Source organism: Theropithecus gelada, chromosome 4, assembly GCF_003255815.1.
Source record: "Theropithecus gelada isolate Dixy chromosome 4, Tgel_1.0, whole genome shotgun sequence".
In the NCBI taxonomy this organism is placed as follows: domain Eukaryota; kingdom Metazoa; phylum Chordata; class Mammalia; order Primates; family Cercopithecidae; genus Theropithecus; species Theropithecus gelada.
The window spans coordinates 74,903,396-74,929,705 of NC_037671.1; the positions used below are offsets into that span (position 1 = coordinate 74,903,396).

At 36.9% G+C, this 26,310-nt stretch overlaps 1 protein-coding gene across 2 annotated transcripts in view; it reads right to left on the bottom strand.

Annotated features, from left to right (window-relative positions):
• IMPG1 (interphotoreceptor matrix proteoglycan 1) overlaps nucleotides 1–26,061 on the bottom strand; it is a 145,506-nt gene extending 119,445 nt beyond the window's left edge. For both annotated transcript variants that reach the window (XM_025382211.1, XM_025382210.1), the window contains exon 1: nucleotides 25,805–26,061. In XM_025382211.1, the coding sequence (XP_025237996.1) occupies nucleotides 25,805–25,871 (67 nt within the window). In that variant the 5' untranslated portion in view covers nucleotides 25,872–26,061. The remainder of the gene's footprint in view (nucleotides 1–25,804) is intronic.
• Nucleotides 26,062–26,310: the final 249 nt, after the last annotated feature.

Genomic DNA, 26,310 nt, shown 5'->3' on the forward strand with positions numbered 1-26,310 from the left:
AAAGAGACGGTTTATGTATAAAATATATTTTAGTACAATCTGCATTCCCAGACACTTTCAATCTTTCCATAAATAAATAGTCAGTGGAACCAATTAAATATGTGGAGATCAATGAGGAAGAATATCATTATTACCTGACTCTTGAGGATGACAACTCGCTTGCCACTCAATTATTGTACTTGACAGGTAAAACCAAAATCATAGTTAAATTCAACCTGTTGCCTACACCTTACCTGAATCTTTGTATAGTTGATCATGGCTGGAGAAAAACAAGCATTAGAACTCATTTTAAATTTATGATCCTTAAGTAAGATCACATTATATTTCTCTGGTCCAATTCAGTTTTGTACTCTCCTGGAGAGCTACACACTTTTCTCAGATTTCTGGTACCTTCTTGCTGATTCTTGCTCTTAGCTGATTAGTTTGCTTCACATTTTACCGAGAACAAGAGGAGCCAGAAGAGAACTTCCCAAGCATCCAGCACTGCATCTGCTCACTGCTCACTGGCTGCATCTGTGCTCATGGTCTATGCTTTGCCTCCTGTGACTATTTGATGATTGGTCTGTGCTCCTACTTAAGAGCCACTCTCCACTTAGGCACCAGGTTCCCTCCTTTTTCACCTTTCAAGAACGTTCTTCCAGAAACTCTTCTCTAACTTTCCTACCTCATTATTTTCCCTTTTTCTACTGGATTATTTCTAGAAGCACACAAATATCCTATTATTTTACCTTCTATTAAAAGAATCCTCTCTCTGTAGCATGTTTCCTCCAGATACTAGCTCATTTTTCTATTTACACTGACAGCAAAACTCTTTAAAAAGACCTGTCTTTTCAGTGTGGCAATTCCTCAAAGACCTAAGGACAGAAATACCATTTGATCCAGCAGTCCCATTACTGCATATGCCCAAAGGAATATAAAGCATTCTGTTATAAAGGCATATGCATGCGTATGTTCATTGTAGTATTGTTCATAATAGCAAATACATGGAATCAACCTAATGCCCATCAATGATAGACAGGATAAAGAAAATGTGGTACTCATACACCATGGAATACTATACAGCCATAAAAAAGAATGAATTTATGTCCTTTGCAGGGACATGGGTGAAGCTGGAGGCCATTATTCTTAGCAAAGTAATACAGGAACAGAAAACAAAACACTGCATGTTATAAGTGGAAGTTAAATGATGAGAACACATGGATACATAGAGGTGAACAACACACACTTGGGCCTATCAGAGAGTGGAGGGTGGTTGGAGGGAGAGGATCAGAAAAAATAACTATTGGGTACTAGGCTTAATAGCTGAGTGATGAAATAATCTATACACCAAACCTCCATGACACAGTTTTCCGATATAATGAAACTGCACATTTACCCCTGCACTTAAAAGTTAAAATAAAAAAAGATTTGTCTTTCCCTCCTTTTCCAAGACAAAAGGAGGGAAGATCTTCCTAGTGAGTGAAGATTTCCTCTGATACCACAGGTATATATACCAATACCTGTCCCCTACCTTTACTCTCTCTCTCTCTCTCTGTCTCTCTCTCTTTCATTCTCTTTATATTTCAGTATTTGTGATGTGCTCATAGAGCCTGGTGTATTCAACGTGTGAATATGACCCTTCACCAGAAGGTGTGACTAGCTAACACACAATATACAGAAAGTGACCGTAAACTATAGCTCCACTGATCCCTTCTCTGAATTTGGATATTGACATTTGTTGATGGGGGAGGTGGTGAGGGTGGTGGTTTTGTAACAAAATAGACAATTTGGGAAAAGGCAGGGATTTAACACAGTAGGATGGGCTCCCTTGAGCTGGGAGGTTCTTATGAAAGACCTGGCAGGTAGAAAGTATTTAGGTGGGCATACAGGAGGACAAGACGTTGATGGGCAGGGAACCTTCTAGCAGGCTAAGAAAAATGGTTGGCACTGAAGGCTTAAGTTGGGGAGGTTGGTGTTCTTTATTTATTTACTTTCCTTTTAAAATTTAGCCACTCTATCCTGGAGCTGACCTAGATTCTGCAACCCAGTGTAATTATGATAATTTTGGAAATTTCTAAATATATAGATAGGGAAATTAAAGGAACAACCACTGAATTTAAACACTTTCAAACATTACTTTATTCCAAAAAACAGACAAATCTGCCCAAGGATGTGAGTGGCAGTTCTGAAATAATGGGCTTTTGACTCTTTGTTTATTGTTTAAAAATTAGGTTTGGGCCGCCGGGCACAGTGGCTCATGCCTGTAATCCCAGCACTTTGGAGGCTGAGGCAGGCGGATCACTTAGAGCCAGGAGTTCGAGACTAGCCTGGCCAACAAGGTGAAACCCCATCTTTACTAAAAATACAAAAAAAGTTAGCCAGACATGGTGGCGCATCCCTGTAATCCCAGCTACTTGGGAGGCTGAGGCAGGAGAATTGCTTGAACCTGGGAGGCAGAGGTTGCAGTGAGCAGAGATTGTGACACTGCACTCCAGCCTGAGCGACAGAGTGAGACTCCTTCAAAAAAAAAAAAAAGTTAGGTTTGGATCACCTAAGCATGTTTATTAGTTAATGTGAAAGCCAGCCCTTTAGTCAAAGTACTATTTTCACTCTAGGTGGAAGGCTGATGGCCATGTGACTGCAGTGTTGACTGGTATCCCTGAAGACATAGGCCACATCATCTCCTTGTCATTTCACTGAAGAGTTTATTACTTTTTTCCTTCCAGTACCAAAGTTGGCTTCTAGTCAGGCTGCTTACAAAGTTTCTATTTCAGGCTCAGCTTTGCCTGCAAGTCATTCTCTTTCTTGGTTACATATTCAAGTGGATACTTACCAACCTGTTTGGACCATTCCTCACCAAACTCTCTCTTCTAGAGGAATTTTTTAAAGCTATTTAACCCTGTAGGCATACAGAGGCTTACTGTACACATACAGTGACAATACTAGACATCAAGAATAGGAGAATCAGGTTTTCACGGTAGCATTGCTATGAAAGCAACAGCCATTGGTATAAGCACTTAGCAAACCCATTATGTCTTCCTAGGGGAAAAGGTCTCGATGTCTTAATGAATAAATTAACAGGAGCAGAGACAAAATTTACTGCAATTTCTACAGAACAAAAATCGTAATTTGAGGAACAGAACTCTATAGGGAGTAGGTAGGTAACATTTCAGCACCAAATCAACGACTGGAAGTTAAAAAAAAACAACTCACAATTTAATTTTTCCCCAATTTTTCCAACCTTACTAAAAAAAGTGAGGGACCGTGGCCTTTCTGCAAATGCTTCTCTTGTTTGTGATGCATTATGCCTGGGTCCTCCCATTACATTAGTAGATTCTCAATTATACACCTGAGAAATTTTTCCTAAAAAGCAAAGGCAATTAAATACAAATCGTGCTTAACATACCTGAGTATGTATCAACAAATTATGCAGATTTTCTGAATACCTTGTTCAGTCTATCCCAGAATTTTTCCATGGATTTTAAGCATACTGTTTTCTGGGCAATAAAGCAGAGAACAGAGAAGCTTCTATAACTTGCTCTCCCACTTGCCCTCCTACAGGTAGTTCTCAACAAACTTACACAATGCCAGCCCCAATCTGTGGCCTTGGAGGCAAAACTTGTTGGAATAAATGCTGCAAAAGGAGATCATAGAAAGTAAGGAAACTTGCAGTTCTTTCTTTTAATGAATTAGGAAGTAAACAGACTCTCACAATAGGCAGCATGCATGCTGATTATCAATAATGCATGGGGTGGATGTTATACCGTTTCCCTCTCTGTAGGTTTTGAAAATTGGATGCCATCACTGTCTTTTTTACCTCCAAAACTAGCCTTTCTTCAGCAGCAGTACTCCCTGCTGAGGCTAAAAATCAGCGGTCTCTTCTCTCAAATAATTAGAGTGGTTGCATTATTTTTCTCTTCTTGCAAAAATCAGGTTTAACCACCAGACTTGCTATGTCAGAAGGAAACGGTTAGGACCTTGGCAAAGACTTACAAGAAATAAGAGGTTGCTAGTGCCTACCTTCTATTCCATACATGTACATACGTACTGAGCCCTACCTCATTGCACAATAAAAAGAAAGAAAAAAAAAGAAGAACCAAATCCATAGGTGACATATGCACTTCTTGCTGAGGGCCTATGCAGCGTGGTGAGTGGGTAGGAACAGAACTGAAGTTGAAGGGAGAGGTGGAAAAGGAGGTTGCCTTTTTCGTGCCCAAAGGGGATGACCTTCTGAACAGGTGGAATTGCCAGTTGTTAAGGTCTGGTAAATGTCAGGGAGTGAAGAGGTAGGAGTCTAGCAGGGCCATGTTTTCAACTGTACCCTGAACAGAAATGTGTGCAAACTCGTCATCCATCTTAGTAGGGTGAGAGGACAGGGCATATTGAGGAGAGGAGAAGTGTTCTTTCTCAAAGCTGACTAGCTTCTGTGTCCTGGGAAAGGAGAGAAACACGTCTGAGCTCCTTGTTATGTGGTTGCAAGGAAAGGTAGTACACACTGCCTCCATTTAAGGCGGGAAATCACTTGGTAATGCAGCCTCTTGAATGAGGTACACTAACATTTAGCTGCCAGCTGCAGAGGTACTGTTCCTGCAAATTGAGAACTATATTTCTAGTAATGGGGGAATGCCTTTACTTCTCAAATAGGGGTACAGGTGCTCTCAAGGCATGCAGTACTGTGCCAGGGGTTGTGAGAAACCTTAGGATCAACACATGGCTTCTTCATGGAGTGCTAACTTTACTTTGGCAATTTTAGCAAAACATTTAAAATGTTGAGGACCACCCGAATACGTAAACAAAATCAACAAATCCTTTCTCTACAGATGAGCCAATCTTAAAAAAATATGAGAGTAGAATATTTTTATAAACTGTGATTAATTGTAAAATGTATGATCACTTTGAAAAAGATGGTGACAAGAGTTGGATTAATGCTGAGGTCAAGTTGGAGTAAACAGAATGTGAAACTGAGGTGACAACAGTTATATTAAAATTGTTAGCCAGCTTGGTGAAGGTTTCATACATGGCTGCCTAGTTTTCAGGGGCTGCCACAAATAAACCAGTCCTTTCTCCAGCAGCTGGACTTTTCAGTACTACTTTTCAGTACCCCTCAAATCACCCTGCAGCCATCTCCTCATGTGTATAGGTTCGGGCCCATTAAGCCACTCCTAATCAACTCATCTTTACATTAACTGAAGTTCAACTAACCTTTTTCACTGTTGTGCCTCCCAGTTCTTAATTATGTGTACTTTTTGGTTACAGGTCCATAAGTTTTAGAATGTAGAGTTTAAATAAGTACACAAGTCACTGGTAAGAGAATAAGTGCGGGATTTTACAAGTAAATCCGAGATAGTGATTGCATCTCACAAATGTTAGCAACACTGTACTTTCCAGAGCACTGTTACAGCCTAGGTTGACACAAAGATTGGAAACCAAGGGGTTATGCCAGAAAGTGTCAGGTAATGCATGAGCAGGAGGCAGATTCCACCCATGATATTTGAAGCTGACTTGGAGGTGGATGGGGACAAGTTACAAGAATTCACAGAGACCCACTAAGAGCTTATAAAACAAATTCCAAAAAATTCAGGAGGAAGCTAACTTCAGAAGCTGAGGTGTACTGAGGAAACATTAGGGGAAAGGAATGTTGATTTACTTATGGGACATAACGATTTGTGCCAAATATCCACTTTCCTTCAGGTTCCAGCTGTGCTGAGGTGCTGAAATAGAAGGTATTTTTCTTCCTGTGATTGCTAAGAGTGTTACATATTTGGGGGCAAAACTTATATCATTCGATTCTGATTATATCTGAAGTACTTATATCAGAGTCAGCTCTAATTTAGTCCAGTATCTCTGTTTTCTGGAAGTTTGTGCTGTCCACGATTATAATATTACAAACCACACACTGCCCTATGGTTTTACTGCTGTCATGTAAACTTAATCTCGGAGTATGTTGGGAATTCTCAGTAAAGACAATTGCATATATATATATAGATTGTTTGTTGCATATATTACCAAAAATGAATTATACTCTCAAGCAGAGCAGGATTGGAGGAGATCAAACAGAAACAGCTGTATATCTTTGCCTATTGACTTTCAGATGCATAAGGACCTACAGTTCCCTCAGAAAAGCCAGGTAAACTTCATTCTGGGTACTTGAGGACTGGGTAAGAGAAGAGCACTCTGCCACTGCCTCAATTTGGGCAAATAATTAATTTCTATTTGCTCTGGTTTGTAATTTGAAAAGTAGATAATATTTCCAACACTATAGTTTTTGATTAGTGCTTGCCTATTATGTAGCTGTATTTCGAAAATTAAGTGAGAAAATAGATGTTAGTGTTTCGCAGAGAGCCTGGCACATTGTTACCTGTTTTTATGATCTAGTGCCACTCCATTCTGATGGTTAGGGCTAGGTCTGGTAGGAATTGGATTGCCTGATTTAACAAATAAAAACATAGGACCAAGTCAAATTTAAGCTTCAGATAAATAATGAATATTTTATTTTTCAGTAAAAGTATGTCCCATGGAATATTTGGGACATCGTAGATGTATATGGACAAAATGTTCCTGTTAAAAGACAGAGATCGTCAGACTACATTAAAAAAAGTTCCCGGCCAGCGCGGTGGCTCACGCGTGTAATCCCAGCACTTTGGGAGGCCGAGGCGGGCAGATCACGAGGTCAGGAGACAGAGACTATCCTGGCTAACACGGTGAAACTCCGTCTCTATTAAAAATACAAAAAAATTAGCTGGGCGTGGTGGCAGGTGCCTGTAGTCCCAGCTACTCGGGAGGCTGAGGCAGGAGAATGGTGTGAACCTGGGAGGTGGAGCTTGCAGTGAGCCAAGATCGCACCACTGCACTCCGGCCTGGGCGACAGAGCAAGACTCCCTCTCAAAAAAAAAAAAAAAAAAAAGTACCCACGATTTGCTGTTTTAAGAGACACATTTAAATCAAAAGACACAGAGGTTAAGATTAGAAGAATGGAAAAAAGTTATAATGGAAGACTACCAATCAAAAGAAAGCTGATATATTAAAATCATATAAAGTCAAAACATTGCTGGTAAATATTAATAACCAGCTCTGGGGCACGGGTAGGATTTGTGTCATTTGCTGCTTTCTCTGTGTTAATACTCTGTCATGACTGATTTCAAGCCACCAACGTGACATAATTGCACAGAGTTTGGAAAAGATGTGCCCAATTGGCTCTTGTTGGTACAAGCCCGTTCCAGCAAACGATGGACAAAGTTCATTATTAGGCAAAGTTCTTCTGCCTAATAATGACATTGTCTGCCTAATAATGACAAGGTAGTGATAAAGACAAAGACAGGTCACAATGAAAGTTAAAATTCTATGCACTTAATAATACATAAATATATAGTACAAAGGTTGATAGACAAAACAGAAAATAAAATCCAGAATAATAGTAGGTACATTTTAAGATATCTCTCTTAATTGATGGAATGAACAAATAAATTCAGTAAGGGTAGGGAAGATTTGAAAAACATGCTCAAGCTTGACCTAATGGACATGTATGAGGCATCATATCTACAAACTATAACATATACCTTCTTTTCAAGCAGAGGGAAAATGAACAAATATTGGTTATATACTGTACTAAAATCCAAATCTGAATACATTGAAAAGGACTGATATCATATGCATCATGTTCTCAGACTAATAGAGAAGTAAGCTAGAAATTAGTTTGAAAAACAAATGGAAAATCTTTAGACATTGAAAAGAAAAAATTATTCAAAATAACCCATATGTCAAAGAGGAAATAATTATGGTTATTAGTATTTTTCTGAAATGATAAAATTACTACATAATAAAACTTGTGGAATGAAACTAAAGCAGTTCCTAATAGTACAATGATATCATCAAAATGTTTATTTTAGAAAAAGGAAAAGCTAAATATTAATGACCTATGCATCCATCTCAAAAGAGTAGTGTAAGGAAACAAAATAAAACCAAAGAAAATGAGGAAAAACAAAGATAACAGAGAGTAATAAAATGTGAAAGAGAACATAAATACAAATGAGAAAAAAGAAATATAAAAGTCAAACCTTTTTGGAAAATACTGATACCAAAGACAGGTAAACAAACAGATGAGATTGATCAAATAAAGAAGACGAAATTAACCAATATCAGAATTGAGAAAGAAGAACATTATGCTTTCTACAGACTTTCCATGAAATGTTCTATAAATATACAAAAATTAGCAAGAAGATATAATGAATAATGTTTTATCCATAAATTTGAAATTTGATAGGAAATGCATAAATTTGTAGAAATATGTAACTTACTATAACTAACTCAAAAAGAGGTAGGATAATTATTATCAAAACCTTAAAAATTGAGTAGTCAAATATCTTTCTACAAATATCTTTCTCTGGCTTTAACAGTGGATTCTATCAAACATTCAAGCAAAATGTAATTCCATTTGCACACTACTCTTATAAAACTTGATAAAACAAGTATGAGAAAAAATTTATGGTCCAAGCTTGCTTATGAATATGAGTGTAACAATTAGAAATAAAATAGTAGCATATAGAATCCAGCAATGTAAAAGCAATGTATGACCCAGTTTGATTTATCTCAGGAATGTAGTGTTGGTTTAATATTTGAAAGTTGATTAAGGCAATTTATCACATTAATGAATCAAAGGAGAAAAACCATTTGGCAATCTCAATAGATATAGAAGAAACAATAAATTTTGATGTTTATTCGTTATTAAAACCTCAACAAATTAGAATTAGAAGCTTTATTTACTTGGTAAACAGCATTTACAAGAAGAAAACAAACAAGCAAAAAAAGCTAAAATAAGCATTATACTTAATGATGAAATGTGAAAATAGTCGACAGATATTTGAGCTGTTCCCATGTCTTGGCTATTGTGAATAATGCTGCAATCAGCATGGGAGCACAGATATCTACGGGGTGCTTATTTCATTTTTGGGGCATGCACCCAGCAAAGGAATTACTGGATAGTATGGTAATTCTATTTTTAATTTTTTGAAGTACTTCCATACTGTTTTCCAAAATAGCTGTAGTAATTTACATTTCCATCAACAATATTCAAGGGTTCCCTTTTCTCCATAACTTTGCCAACACTTATCTCTTGTCTTTTTGATAATTGCCATCCTAACAAGTGTGAGGTAATAGCTCACTGTGGTTTTGATTCACATTCCCCTGATGATTAGAGCACCTTTTCATACTTGTTGGCCATTTGTATGTCTTATTTGGAAAATTAACTACTTGGGTCCTTTGCTCATTTTAAAATTGGGTTGTGTTATGACCAAGACATGGAATCACTGTAAATGCCTAGCAATGATAGACTGGATAAAGAAAATGTGGTACATATACACCACGGAATATTATGCAGCCATAAAAAGGAACAAAATCATGTCCTTTGTAGGGACATGGATAGAGCTGGAAGCCATTATCCTCAGCAAACTAATTCAGCAACAGAAAACCAAATACCACATGTTCTCACTTATAAGTGGGTGCTGAATGATGAGAACACATGGATACATGTCAGGGAACAACACACACTGGGGACTGTTGGAAGGTGGGAAGAGGGAGAGCATCAAGAATAATAGCTAATGAATGCTGGTCTTACTACCTAGGTGATGGGATGATCTATGCAGCAAACCACTATGCCACATGTTTACCTATACAACAAAGCTGAATATGTGCCTCTGAACTTAAAATAAAAGTTGGAAAAAAATCCAAGTACTAAACCTGCACAGCCCATATGCAATGTGATGAGGCATGCAGCAGTGAGGCCTGGGGTGCTTGTGCACCAGAGGTTGGGGCCTGCAGCGGGGAAGAGATTCAAATCTGCTTGTGAGGTGTGGTTATGTAGTAGTCATGTAGTGCTTCCTAAAAGTGGGGCTTAAACTGCATACCAAAAATAGAGTATAAGCGCCCTGGCTAGATAGCCTAGTATGCTATTTCATAACAAATTTAAAAGATAAAATACTCATGTTGCTTCAATTTCTTTTTAATATTTCAGTTAAAGATTTCTTTCAAAATAATGTTCTTTTCTTTTTAAATTTAAAAAGTAATGTTGCAGTCTGCTTAGTCCCTAGATCAGCTAGGTCTGAGTTCTTGTCCCATGACCAAGAGGAATAAGGCATGTGGCCACCAGAGAGTGAACAGAATATGATTTACTAGGCAAAAGGGAAGCTCTCAGCAAAGAGAGGGGGCCTGAATACAGGTTGCCAGAAATGGGGCTGAGTTCTGGGTCTTTTATGTGGCAAAGACAGAGAAGTCTTCTGTGGGTTCTGTCCAAATGGGAGGGGTAAAATTCCCTCCTAAGGGTATTGCATTTGCATGTGCCTGAGGTTGACCAGAGGAACTCCATCTTGGTTATTACTCATGAGTGCCTAAGTGAAACCCATGGAGGGGTGGGGTGGCTAAAACCACAATGCTAATGTCATGTTAATGACATTATAATGAGCTGGGCTAAATTAAGGACATTTAAGATGAATTATTGCACCTGCACTTAAGTCGGGACAGTCCCTTCTGAGCAAAATCCTGGCACAAGGGGAAGTTCTTAACCACATATCTTCCTATTAGCTGCAGAGGCAGTGTGGGTGCTATCCTGTGGTTGTGCCTGTGAACACTGCCCTCCTCTATCCTTCTTCTGATACCCTCTCTCTCTATTTGCCTAACCAGCCCCTAATTGTCTCCTATCCCAGTAGTACACAGTTATTTTAGAACATTTAAAATGATGGAAGTATAGTGAAGAAAATAAAAATCACCCAGAAATAAAATCACTGGTATATTCACATATTTTTTCAATTTTTTGTTTGTACATTATTTATGTACCTATATGTTTCAAAATTGAGATCATATTGTTTGTAAAATTTTTAATATAACATTATGTCATCTTTCCAAGTCACTACTAGTCTTTGAAAACTTTTACTTTAAATAGCTGCATGTTATAAACTTTAATAATCATTTGGATTGTTTCTATCTTTTTCTAAATAAAAGTGTGCTTCAGTAAAAATAAAATAAAATTAAAAAATAGAGTTGTGTTTTTTTCCTTTGTTTGATTTGGTTTGGTTTCTTTGGCAGTGAATTTTGTGAGTCCTTAGCATATTTTGGATATTAACCCCTTACAAGATATATGGTTCGCAAATATTTTCTCCCAATCCATAGGCTGCCTTTTCATTTCGGGAAGGTCTTAAGGAAATTGGTTGTAAATGGTGTTAAAGTCATAGGTGGATAGAAATAACATTAGCGAAGACATGAATTCATTTTATTCTCTCTAAAACAAAGAGAATAAGTGTTTGGATAAATTCAGAGAAACGTTGAAGTAACAAGAAGAAACTTCGAATGAAGTCAAATGACTTCTATTTTCTCGGTAAGTAGAAGGAGGTGATAATAATAACAGTGGTAGTTGCTATAGCCATCTTCGGACTTAGCATTTATTGAGCATTTTGTAGCAGATACTTCACTAAAAACTTTAGCCCTTTGAGGCAAACATGGCTATTATTATTTTTATTTTACAGGTAAGAAAACCATAAGAGGGAGTAATATTTGAGATTGAGCAATTTGCCAATGGAACAAAATTAGTAAGTAACAGAGCTGTTCTGTGCAGAATGAAGTTCTGTGCAAGCCTTAGAGCTTCTTCTCTTAACTACATTGTTATCACTGCTTCTGTGAATGAAGGGAAATCATGCTGCAGGCTCAACAGGAGAGGAAAGTTTTGGAAATCTGGCCAGGGGACTAGTTTAGGGAATCAGATATAAGTATGACTATGGAATAGCTTGTAGGGCCTAGCTAACTTTATAGTGCAGGAATTTGTTTCATGGAAACACTCTGTTTGAGTTTCTTTAATAATACTTGTAGGCTCAGGAATGAGAGTAGAAAAAGCCAAAGCTAAGTTCCTAGAGTGAGATTAACAAAGCCAATGGGACAGAGGTCAAGGAGCAAGATTTCTGTTGTACCACCAAGAAGACCGTTGGGAGTGGTTCAGTGGCAAACTATAGGACCTAGGATTTATGTGAGCCTATCGAAGCCTGGAATAGGCTGAAGGATTGGACAAAATGGCAGAGGCTGAAGGACTGATGTTTTGATGAGAATAGGATCAGATCCATTAGAAAGAAGGCAGGGAAATTATTGAAAAGGAGGTGTTTCAGAATCTTATATCTCCAGAGGCTGAAAAGACTGCAAATCTGGAGGTGAAATTTCAATGTTTTGATAGTGGGGTGGGGGAGTGATATTTTTGAGGGGGGTGGTTTTGAAGAGATTTTCCCATTGTGTCAAGTTACACCCATTAAGCAATGTCCTGCCTTTAGATACATAACACACTCTTAAACAAGGTACTTACTACTAAACTTATACTTTAGTCATGGGCATTTAAAATGACACTATCAGGAAACAGCTCCAGTTCTTTGAGCAGTTCACAACATTACACCTTTTCTTTTTAAGGAAAAAATAGACACCCTAAGATAGGTGCCTCCATTTCTAGCACAGAGCTGAAGGATCTGACCAGCTGTTCTGAGATCAGTTATGAAAACAGATGTCAGAAATGGTCCAGAACCAGCAGTCATCTGGTGGTGTTAGCAGAGGAAAGTTGGTTTTTGGGTTAATAGTAAAAACCATAGTAAGTCCACTCATCATATTACAGTGGACTGATTATTATTAATAGATGAAGTAGATGTGAGCTATAACTGGATATAGGTCACATCCCAACTTTGGTTCTAACCTCTCACCTCAAATGATTTTAGAAATATTACTTAGCACTCTGCCTTGGGTTCCCAACCATAAAGGAATGAAAATTAGTTTGAGCTTTTATTTAAAAAGATATGTTAATCTAAATGATTGTTAACATAATTACTGTCTGCAAAGTGTTTTGATCAGGTCTAAACCGATCTGGGTACAATGCGTTAATAATAGTGTCATAGTATTTCATAGTTCAACTTAATTAAATGTGTCATTTGCTTGTTTAAAAATGCAGCAGGAAGCTTAAGACAGACAAATTAGTCCTACATGTGTTATTTTCTTTATGTAGTTAAAATATTTCTGAAGCAGAAACTTTTCACTAATTTTGAGGTTCTGACTTTTCTCCACAAAATTTCTTTTGGTTTAGTTTTCCTTAACTCTTCTCCCGGGGGCAATTATGAAAATAGATACTGGCTATGGTGAAGAGACTTAAGATGGCTGAATGAAGAAAATGAAGTCAGAATGAATTAAGATGACTTTACAAAGGCACACAGAAAGACATTGTTTCCTCAAGAATGACTGAATGTAAATGGGAAAATATTTATCGACTGAATACAACCATATGCTTCCAGGCAGCACTGCTGTTCTGTAGCTCTTTCATATTCTTCTTACATTCCCTATGGTTGGAAGAGAGGAGCAATAGAGGGAGAACATTCTCAGTAAATAATTACAGTGGAACATTCTCAGTAAATAATTACAACAGCGCATTCTGCTGCTAGTTCAGAGCTTGACAGCAGCATTTCCATGTATAAATTCTCGTTACGAGGGCTGTGCCAATCAATCTCATCAACTCATTGTGAGATAAGCTTGGACATTCAGGTTGCCTTGGACCCAAAGCAGAGTGCACACTCCTCCTTTATTACAGGTTTCATCTGCCTTGGTGCTCTTGTTTTGTGAGGCTGAAATCCTAGCCTTGGATGAAATGATCTTCTTAGACAGAGAACTTAGGTCCAGTGGTTGCTGAAAACTGTCCACTGTGGAAGATTAAAACTCACATTTTGGTCAGAGGCCTTCTTTCCTTTCAGCAAATTGCTTTGTGTTTTTCTAAGGCTTGGTATCACAAGTTCCTTCCCCATGACTGCTGAGGTCTTTTCTGCTCTTAAGCAAGAAGGGGTGGTGTGGATGGAGACCTCAGTTACCCTTGAGTGTGATACTTTATAACACAGTGAGGAGACCAGGACTTTTAGTATGGTCATTACAACATGTATTCTGAATTAAAATATAAGCCTAGAGACTCTTGTGAAAAATAAACTTTCTTGCTTCAGATGAATTATTTTAAAACAGAATAAAATATGTGAAAATGATTGTGGCACCAAAGGTATAGAGAATCTGAATTTCCAGACATAATTAATATGCAAATGTAGCTGATGTTCAAGGTGGTTGCCTTCTCATGATTAACAGAAATGGCTAAGAAAGTAGTAGGTCATTTCAGTCCTGTTTAATTAGCTCTCACATGCAATAGTCCCTTAGTGACACAAGCATAAAGGGGCCACAAGGCAGCAAGTGCTTTTTATTACTAAAGCAAATATATAATCTAATAAGTGGTTTCAGGTGTGCTGCCACAGATTGTTCATTTGTACATGAAGAATCTTCAATTTACATAGTTACAACTTTAAGGACACCCTCTCAGATACAATTGAAGAAGAAAGTCTGCCTGGGACTGTTGAATGACACTGACTTGAGACTAGCACAGATGAACAAAGTATAGGAGCTGTACAGTTAATGTGCCTACTATTCGGCAGCTATCTCACGTATGTTCTCTGTTAATGAAGTCACAATGAAGCAAAATACCTTTTGTGTAATTTTATGAAATGGGAGCACACAACAATAGTAAAGGATTGGCAAGAAGTGGAGTGTCTTAAAATGCAAATTTCCTGACATTTCACAGCTACTAAAATAATTATCCTACCTTGGTGAACTAATAATAACTTGGTTAAAGGTTTCATTTAGTATAACCAAATGTAATGCAAAAGACACATACTAAGATAAACACTATTTCCATTTTAGGACTTGCCAAGGGTAAATTTTCTTTCTTCTCTTTCTCGTACACATTGAATGTCACAAGGAATTAAATGAAATTATTTATATGAAATGGAAAAGTAAGAGCATAAAGCAGTGATGCACATATCAGATGCAACTGGTATTTCCATTATGAACCTCAAAGAAAGGAGCCTTGGTATCTTTATGAAGTAATTGTTCTTTGAGCTCTTCAACTGTCTTTTGTTGCGCTAAAACAATTTTATTTAATGAATGTTTTGAAATCAAAGCTATGTCACCTTTATGTATCTGTGAAAAACTACATTCAGAATCTGCAAAGCTTAAAGGAAGCTTTTTGAAATATTGGCATGTCTTTAAATCATTGTATATTCTGTATCTAGCATAGTATTGGGTATATGGTAAGCATTCTGTAGAATCAAATTGGTAAAAAGTTATCTAAGGGCATAGGAAAACTTTTGAGAAACAATTTGGCAATATGATTCAAATACCATAAAGCTGTTTACATTGCTTTGACCCAATAATTTTGCTTTATTGAATTTATGCTGAGTCTTAAATACTGAAGCTTATGCACAAAGCTCTTTATTGCAATGTTATTTGCCGTAACAAAATAATTAGTAACAATTAGTTTTCATTTGTTGAATATTTAGACAAAGCAAATCTTGACACATTTACTGAAAGAAACATTATGCAGCCCATAAAATGATGCTTGTCAAAACTAGATGGCAACGTGGAACATTCTTATAACGTAATAAAACTACCAAAAGGCTGACATAAAATTTATGTGTGGGAGAACTGCAGTTTTGCAAAAATTAAATACACATACCTATAAAAAGTAGCGCTAGCATAGGTTGTATTTGGATGGCACTATTGGCAATTTTCATCTCTTTAATTTTTCAAAACTGTGCATCTTTTAAAATGAAACTGTTGAATTTAACTAAACACCCAATCATTATGCTTAGCAGCTAGTTGTGTTGAATTGAACCTTTCTTTTCTCTCCCCAAACCATTTTCTATGTAAATATACTCATGGTGGTTAATTTGTTACAAATAAGAAACTAGTTGGCTGAGGTAAAACTTTAATATAGACCTCGCTAATTGAAGATTAACATATATTCACAGATCTAACAGATCTAAGATTCTTATGAAATAAAATGCCTTTAATGAGTAACAAGTTAGGTTTTTCTTTTCTTCCTCCAATATGGCTAACTGGAGACATTGGATGCCAGTTCTCCTTAGAAAGAAGACTCGCGGTGACTCACGCTTGTAATTCCAGCACTTTGGGAGGCTGAGGTGGGTGGATCATTTGAGGTCAGGAGTTTGAGACCAGCCTGGCCAACATGGTGAAACCCCACCTCTACTGAAAATACAAAAATTAGCCAGGCATGGTGGCAGGCACCTGTAGTCCCAGTTACTTGGGAGGCTGAGGCAGGAGAATCGCTTGAACCCAGGAGGAAGAAGTTGTAGTGAGCTGAGATGGCACCACTGTGCTCCAGCCTGGGTGACAGAGTGAGACTCCATCTCAAAATAAAATAAATAAATAAATAAAATAAAATAAGAAAGAAAAAGAAAGAAGACTCAAAGTCACAGTTGAATAATTTTACATAGACTTTCAAGAGGAAAGTGCTGAAGCCTAGTGGAGAACTCACCAGAAGTAACTAGGGCACAGGAAAAGAAGGAAGCAAGAGGCTGTCAGAGATGAAGCCCAGAGGGGTTTTATTTCATGAAAAGGATTTGTGGGAGTGTTTTGTTTCTCCTTGCCCTGGTGGCAGATCCTTGGTATCTGAAATGTCAGAGAGCTCCTCTGTCCTCATGAACACAAACACTGGTGTGGGCAATGATCTGGGGACTTCTTGAGGGCATTGCTCCAGTATACCAGCATGTACAGGGTTGCTTGTCCTCCTCCTCTACCCAAACTGCAGTGGCAGGCACAATTTTTGGGCTACATCCATTAAATGACTGAGTTCTGCCCAGGAAATCTCAGCCCTTGTGTTTTCACATTGCCAATCCCAGCATCTGCTCAAATTGCAGCAGACACATAGGGCTGGGTGATTCCAAGGAAGCTGCAGTATTCCTCTTGTTCCAGCCCTCATGGAGTGCTGCTCCTAAAGGAAAAGCGAGTGCAGTGCACTAAGGGAACACCTCTTTGGACAAAGGAGCCCGAAGAGTGTGCTTTCTGGTGCTCAAGAGCTTCCCACTTATGGACTGAGAGTAACTGCACTGCTTCCAGAGGAGATGTGGGTGTTGTGTTCAGCCCTATGGGGAAGAGTATGGTTCTATCCCAGCAGCCAGGCAGCCTTAGTGCTCAGGCACAGGAGTGGAGAAGGGGACTACTCATCTCCCTACCCCACCCACTGTTGTGGCTGCTCCTCCTGAAGGTTACAGCATGTGTAACCTTGCTAAAATGAAGGACAGACATTCTAGGGGTAGAATGGAGGACAGCCATTCTAGGGCTATTAGAGATGACTAGAATAAACTCCCAGAATGGAGGACAGCCATTCTATGGCTGTTAGGAATTACAGCATCCCTGCTGGCTGTGTGCCTACCACACTGGGGCTCGCAGGAAAGGTGAGGTGCTCCCGTTCTCTACACAGAGTGGCAGTGTTCCTGTCGCATAGAACAGGGCTGAGGGAGGAGGTTCTGCACCATAGATATTTTAGTGGAGAGCCATGGGGCAATCTTTTTTTTTAATGGCTGTTGGCTAAATTGGAGCTTGGAGATAGGCAGCGGTGTCTGTCCAATCTTAGTGTCCTGAGAGCTGAGACAGGAATGTGACAGGGAAGAAGATTGTGTTTCTGCCTGCCCAGACCATGGAGCTGCGGCAGCTCCCTCTCCTCCTTGGGGAGACCTCAGCACATTTCACCAGGAGCTTCTCTTGCCACCAGTTAGGGCTTATTTGTGCCTGCCATTGGGGTATTCAAGGCTGGGCTTGGCAGTCCAGCTCCACACAGCATTGTCTCTGACTTAGGTGCTGAGGGAGCTCAGGCCACCATGCATTCCTAGATCAGCCTGTTGCCTGGGATAATGGAGACCCTCTCCTGGTAAACAAAGATCAAGCACATACCTATCAGCTTCTGCTTCAGCTGGCTCTTACCAGTAAGTAAGTACTACCTGCTGGCCTGGAGACGGAACTGCACAACCTAATACACAATCTGCTGACACAAGTGCACAGTGCTGGCTTCCTGAGACCTCAGCCATATTGGCACCATAGGAGACAGTGAACTTGCTCATATGTCCAGTACAAAGGCTACCTATAACTAAGGAACTCATATAGAGTCATTGCCACTGAAAGCACCCAGAACCAAAGCCAAAAGACTATTTTTCCCCCTTCAGGATGTAACTAGAATATATATACAACATACATTATAGTTACATCCTGATGGGGAAAAAAATCCTGTCCAATGCAAATAAATTCAAAAACAAAAGAAGAGGTAGTTTATGCAGGTAGGAAGAAGCTCTGTGAAACCATTGTGAAAAAACAAAGGGTTACAGGATCCCCAAAAGATCACACTAGCTCTCCCACAAAGGATCTTAACCAAAATGAAATCTTTGAAATACCAGATAAAGAAGTCAAAATATTGATTTTAAAGAAGCTCAATGAGCTTTTAGAGAAAGTTGAAAACAAATGCAAAGAAATCAGAAAAACAATTCAAGATATGAATAAGAAATTTACTAAAGAGATAGATATTTAAAATTAAAAAACCTGGTAGAATGTCTGGAAATAAATATTCATTGAAGGAATTACAAAATGCTGTAAAAAATTTTAACAATAGACTAGACCAAGTGAAAGAAAGAATATCAGAGCTTGAAGGCAGGTTTTTGAATTAACCCAGTCAGACAAGAATAAAAAATTTTAGACCGGGCACGGTGGCTCAAGCCTGTAATCCCAGCACTTTGGGAGGCCGAGATGGGTGGATCATGAGGTCAGGAGATCGAGACCATCCTGGCTAACACGGTGAAACCCCGTCTCTACTAAAAACTACAAAAAAAAAAAAAAAAAACCTAGCTGGGCAAGGTGGCGGGCACCTGTAGTCCCAGCTACTCGGGAGGCTGAGGCAGGAGAATGGCGTAAACCCGGGAGGCGGAGCTTGCAGTGTGCTGAGATCCAGGCACTGCACTCCAGCCTGGGCAACAGAGTGAGACTCTGTCTCAAAAAAAAAAAAATTTTAAAAAGGACAAAGCCTTCATGAAGTAGGAGATTGCATAAAACATCCAAACCTATACATAATAGGTATTTCAGAGGGATAATAAGAAGTAAAAAGATTGGAAAATATAATTTAGGAAACTGAGGAAAATTTTCCTAATTTTACTAGAAATTTAGACATCCAGATATAAGGGGCTCAGAGAACTCCAGAAACATACGTCGCAAAATGGACTTCACAGAGCTATGTAGTCATCAGATTATCCAAAGTCAGTGTGAAGAAAAAAAATCCTAAAATCAGCAAAAGAAAAGCCTCTAATCACCTATAAGGGAAATTTCATAGTATTAGCAGCAGACTTCTCAGCAGAAACCTTAAAAACAGAAGAGACTGAGGTCCTATTTTCAGATTGCATAAAGAAAAACTGTCAACTATAAAATCTGTACCCTGTCAAACTAAGTTTCATAAATGAAGGAGAAATAAAATCTTTCCCAGACAAGCAAATGCTAAGAAAATGTGTCACCTCTAGACCACCCCTACAAGAAATGCTCAAGGGAATTTTAAATATGGAAATGAAAAAACAGTATTTGCCATCATAAAAACAAACATAAATATATACTCACAGGTGTTATAAAAGTACACAATTGAGACTACAAAGCAACTAGGTAACAGTTAACAGTATAACAGAAAGAAAACTTCACATATTACTATTTACTTTGAATGTAAATAAATTAAATGCTCCACTTAAAAGATAAAAATTGGTGAAATGGATGAAAAATCAAGGTCCAATGATATGCTGCTTACAAAAAACTCACCTAATTGGTAAAACACTCATAGACTGAAGCTAAAGGGGTAGAAAAAAATTCCATGTAAACAGAAACCAAAAGTGGGAAGGAGTAGCTAGACTTATACAAAATAAAACAGACACTAAATCAACAGCGGGAAAAAGAGACAAAGCAGGTCATTATATGATGATAATGGGATCAACTCAACAAGAAAATATAACATTTCTAACTATATATGCACTCAAAACCAGAATGATAAGACAAATTCTACTAGAGCTAACAAAAGAGATAGGCAGCAATACAATAATATTGGGGGCCTTTAACATTCCACTGGCAACACTAGAGAGCTCACTGACACAGAAAATCAACAAAGAAACAGTGGACTTAAATAGTATTGTATACCAAATGGACCTAACAGACATTTATGGAACATTCTACTTAACAACTGCAGAACATACATTCTTCTCATTAGTGCATGGAACATTTTCCAAGAAAAACCATATATCAGACCACAAAACAAGAATCAATAAATTTAAATAAATTGAAATTATATCAAGTATCTTCTCAGAGCATAGTGGAATAAAACTAGAAATCAATCCCAAGAGGAACTCAAAACAATGTAAGTACATGGAAATGAAACAACCTACTCCTGAGTGATCTCTGGGTCAATGACAAAATTCTATGGAAATTAAAAAAATTGAAACTAATGAAAATAGAGACACAACATACCTCTGGGATACAGCCAAAGCAGTGCTAAGAGAGAAGTTTATAGTGTTTTATGCTTACATGAAAAGATAGAAAGATCACAAATTAACAACCTCATGTCACACCTCAAGGAACTAGAAAAACAGAAACAAATCACACCCAAAGGTAGAAGAAGTAAATAAATAACAAACATCAAAGGAGAACGAAATGAAAGGGAGACTAAAAAAAAAAAAAAAGCATCAATGAAATGAAAAGTTTATTCTTCAAAAAGGTAAAGAATATTGAAAGACTGCTAGCTAGATTAACCAATAAAAAAGTGAGAAAATTCATATAAGCACAATCAGAAATGAAAAAGGCAACATTACTACTGATATGACAAAAATACAAAAGATCATCAGAAACTTCTGTGAACATCTCTACCTTCACAAACTTGAAAACTGAGAGGAAATGAATAGATTCCTGGAGACATACAACTTCTCAAGGTTGAACCAGGAAGAAATGGAAATCCTGAATAGATATACAATAATGAATAGTTAGGTTAAATCAGTAATAAAAAAAAAAGAGCCCAGGACCAGGTAGATTTACAGCTGATTTCTACCAGACATACAAAAAAGAATGGATAAGATTGGGTACTAAGCTTACTGAAACTATTTCAAAAAATCAAAGAGGAGGGAATCCTCCTTAGCTCATTCTATGAAGCCAGTGTCACCCTGATACCAAAGCCAGGCAAGGACACAACAAAAAAAGAAAACTAAAGACCAATATCCCTGATTAACATAGATGCAAAAATCCTCAACAAAATACAAACAAATCGAATCCAACAGCACAAGAAAAAGACAATAACCATAATCAGATGAGCTTTATTCCAGGGATGCAAAGATGGTTCAGCATATAGAAATCAATAAATGTGATTCACCACATAAACAGGATTAAAAACAAAAACTATATGATCATCTTTATAGATGCAGAAAAAGCATTTGATTAAATATAGCATCACTTCACAATAAAAGCCCTCAAGAAACTAGACATAGAAGGAATATACCTCAAAATAATTAAAGCTGTATATGACAAACCCACAGCTAACATCGTATCGAATGGGGGAATATTTGAAAGCATACCCCTAAGAACTGGAACAAGACAAGGATGCCCACTTTAACCACTCCTATTCAACATAGTACTGGAAGTTCTAGCCAGAGTAATCAGGCAAAAGAAAAATAAAAGGAATCCAAATAGGAAAAGAAGGAGTCAAATTATCTGTTTGCCGCTGATGATATGATCTTATACATAGAAAACCCTAAAGACTCCTCCAAAAGACTCCTAGATTTGATAGATGAACTCAGTAAATATTTGGGATACAAAATCAGCACATAATATCAGTAGTATTTCTATACACCAACAATGATCAACAAGGAGAGTTACAGAACACTGCTGAAAGAAATCAGAGGTGACACAAACAAATGGAAAATTATTTGATGGTCATGGATTGGAAGAATTAATATTGTTAAAATGGCCATGCTTTTTTTTTTTTTTTTTTTTTTTTTTTGGAGACAGAGTCTTGCCCTGTCACCCAGGCTGGAGCGCAGTGACGTGATAGCTTACTGCAACTTCCACCCCTGTTGAGTTTAAGTGATTTTCTTGCCTCAGTCTCCCAAATAGCTGGGATTATAGGCACCCACCACCATGCCTGACTAATTTTTGTATTTTTAGTAGAGATGGGGTTTCACCGTGTTGGCCAGGCTGGTCTTGAACTCCTGACCTCAAGTGACCCACCCACCTCAGCCTCCCAAAGTTCTGGGATTACAGGCGTGAGCTAACACACCAGGAAATGGCCATACTTCTTAATCTCCGAATTCAATGCAATCCTATCAAAATATCAATGTTATTTTTCACAGAATTAAAAAAAGCAATACTAATATTCATATGGAACCAAAAAAGAGCTCAAATAGAATAAATAATAAAAGAACAAAGCTAGAGGCATCACATTCATATTATACTTCAAGGCTATAGTAATCAAAACAGCATAGCACTGATATAAAAAGATATATATAGAATGGAATAGAGTAGAGAACCCACATACCTACAACCAGTTCATCTTTGACATAGTCAACAAAAACACACACTGGGGAAAGAAGATACTATTCAATAAATGGTACTGGGAAAATTGGATAGCCATATGCAGAAGAATTAAACTGGACCAATATCCCTCACTGTATATAAAAATTAGCTCAAGATAGATAAAAGACTTAAACATGAGACCTTACAACTCTAAACATTATAAATGGAAACCTAGGAAAGACTCTTCTGGACATTAGCCAGCACAATTAATTTGTTACTGAGGCCTCAAAAGCAAATGCAACAAAACCAAAAATAGACAAATGGGACTTAATTAAAGTAAAATGCTTGTGCACAGTAAAAGAAATATTCAACAGAGTAAATAGACGTCACACAAAATGGAAGAAAATATTTGCAAATTATGTACCTAACAAAGGGCTAATATCCAGAATCTATAAGGAATGCAAACAACTCAATAAGAAAAAACTAAATAACTCCATCAAGAAGTGGTCAAAGAAGATTTCTTAAATAACTTAAAACAGAGCTACCATTTGACCCAGAAATCCCATTACTGGGTATATATCCAAAAGAAAATAAATCATTCTACCAAAAAGACGCATACACTTGCAAGCTCATCACAGCACTATTCACAACAGCAAGGACATGGAATCAACCTAGGTGCCCATCATTGGTGGATCAAAAAATAAATGTGATATATATATATACACACACCATAAAACACTTTGCAGCCATTAAAAAAAACCCCAAAAATGAAATAATGTCCTTTGTAACAACATGAATAAAGCTGGAGACCATTATCCTAAGTAAATTAATGCAGGAACAGAAAACCCAATACTGCATGTTCTCACTTATAAGTGGGAGCTAAACACTGGGTCCCCATGGACATAAAGATGGCAACCATAGACACTTGGAACTACTAGAGGGAACAGCGCAAGAAGGAGACAAGGGTTGAAGGACTTTTTCTTCAGTACTGTGCTAAGTACTTGCATGATGAGGTCAATTGTACCCCAAAACTCAGCATCATGCAATATACCTATGTAACTAACCTGCATATGTATGCCCTGTATCTAAAATAAAAGGTAAAATTATTTTAAAAAATTAACAAAGAACATGAACATTTTGCAAAAGGAGACATACAAATGACCAATAAGCATATGAAAGAAAGCTCAATGTCACTAATCTCAGAGGAGTGCAAATTAAAACCACACTGAGATACTATCTCATATCAGTCAGAATGGCTAATTTTCAAAAGTCAAAAAATAACAGACGTGGAGAAAAGTAAATGCTTATGCACTGTTGGCAGAAATGTAAATTAGTATGACCTCTATGGAAAACAATATGGAGATTTACATAAGAACCAAAAATAGAACTACCCTTTGATCCAGCAATCCCCTGCTGGGTATCTACCCAAAGGGAAAGAAATCATTATATCAGAAAGATACCTGCATTTTAATATTTATTGCAGCAGTATTCCCAATAGCAAAGATATGGAATCAACCCTAGTGAACATTAACTAATGAATGAATAAAGAAAATGTGGTTATGTATCAATGGAATGCTACTCAACCAAAAAAATGAATGAAATAATGGCTTTTGTAGCAACCTGGATGGAACTGGAGGCCACTCTCTTAAGTGAAATAACTAAGAAACAGAAAGTCAAATAACATATGGTCTCATTTATAAGTGGGAGCTAAATAATGTGTACACAAGAAAGACATAAGAGAGTGGAACAATAGACACTGGGTACTCAAAAAGATGGGAGAGTGGAAGGGGAATGAGGGATGAAAAATTACCTAATGAATACAATGTACCCTATTCGGGTGATGGTTACGCTAAAGCCCAGATTTCTCCAGTATGCAATATACGGGTGTAACAAAACTACACTTGTACTCCCTAAATCTATATTTAAAAAAAAAAAACAAGTAACATGTTAGGATTTTTTGTTACGCAATTATCGGACATTGTTTCCTAGAAGTAAGCATATAACAAATGGCAGTTTTTTTGATAAGTTTATTTCATTTCACTTCCTATATATATATTATATATATTAAATTATATGTATATGTAATACATTAGAATGTGTATATAATTATACATAATTATATAACATATATAATTAATGTTATATATAAATAATTATATAACATAATTATAAATGTTACATATAAATAATTATATATAATTATATATATTTGGAATTGTTTATAATAGCTGATATATAATATATGAAAATAGAAAAAATAGTTAAATTAACAGTATTAATGTAACAAAAAATGTAACACAGCTGAATTGCTTGATCAAGTCTATGAAATAGTCAAATTAGTTTACTTCATCAGATTCAGTTCAGAATATACCAAAATCTCATTATTTCTAATTAAAATGATTTTATAAATGTAATTGATAATTTAATGAAAAAGTGAATAAACTTTTGCTTCTTTCACTATTGTTTATACATGACAAAACACGAAGAAATCTCTTCCAGAAATTTTTTTTCTCCCTCCAAATGCAACCGAGAGGTTTCATATAAAATAACTGATGGAATCACAGTTATTTTGTGACTTACACATGCAATGACTATTGATTTTACTTTTTCATGGATATTCCAAACTAATACTTTAGTTAAAATGTTTATCATCTTGAAGCTATGTCATCCTTAAAGAAAACCTTAACCTTATTGACTTCAAATGTCTTAAAAAGATTGAGTATATTATAATAGTTAGGCTTATCCTTATATAAAAAAGTCACATTTTCTCCAACAGGATTTTTTTTTTCTTTTTTTAAATACATTTTTCTTAAAACATCCTGTTTGTGGCTTATTTTAATTTCATATTCAGATGCAGATTTGCCATAAGAACATACACTGACTAGTTCTTTTATGCGTACAACTTCAAAAACAACCAAATTTTGAAGTTGGTTTTCATCATAAACCCTGAAGATGAAGAATACTTGCTATTTTCTAAGGGAAAGCAACTCATGATTTCATTGTGAGAAGGTAAGAAACACTTTTTTTTTGTCTGGCCATAAATGACTTAAAACATTAATTTTACCTTTAGGTTTTATTTATTGAGTTTTGGTGGATAAATGGAGTCAGTTTCATGGATCTACTAATGTTATTTGCATTAATAATAGGAATTTTCAATGAATGTTTTAGAACAGCAAATAGGATGCATTCATCTCTCCTATTATGTTAGTATTCACTGCACTTAAGATCATGTAGTAAATATCAAATCAAGTGAAAATCATTTCTGATAATTAATTATTCAATCAAGCAGGCAATATTTATTCAAGGCCTACTATATACTAGCTCGTGAGATAAATTGGTGGCCTTGTTGGTTCTAAATATTCACTTCTGTAAGTAGATTTTATAAATAAGCAATTTAAAAATGAACATTTACGTAACTTACCTTCGGTTCCTTGAACTTGGAGAAAAATCCAAAAAACAAAAATAGCTCTCCTAGTTTCCAAATACATTCTGGCTTTTGAGCATTGGTAATTCTGACAACAATCACAGAACAACCTCAAATCTCATTAAAAAGCAACAGAAATGTGAAAAATAATTAAATACTGGTACCAGATGATAGAGGATAACCTTCTCGGTTTACCTTTGTGACGATGTTAATTTATGAAGAACAGGTAGCAGTGTCTGTTTCTGGAATAATCTGCTTGTCTTTCCCTCAGGTGTAATCTCTGCTTAAGGGCCAGCTGGAGGAACCTTTATCTCATTAACCTTCTGGAGGAGCATCTGTCAGCCTAGCTCCAGGACCCTGGATGCCATTATAAACAAGAGTCTACAGACCACTTTTTTCTTAGTTATTCACCTGTTACAGTGACACAGAGAGCCAGGGGAAGTCCTGCCAAACAGAGAATGAGGCTGACAGGTTCAGATGTTTTCTAAAATGACATGTACAAG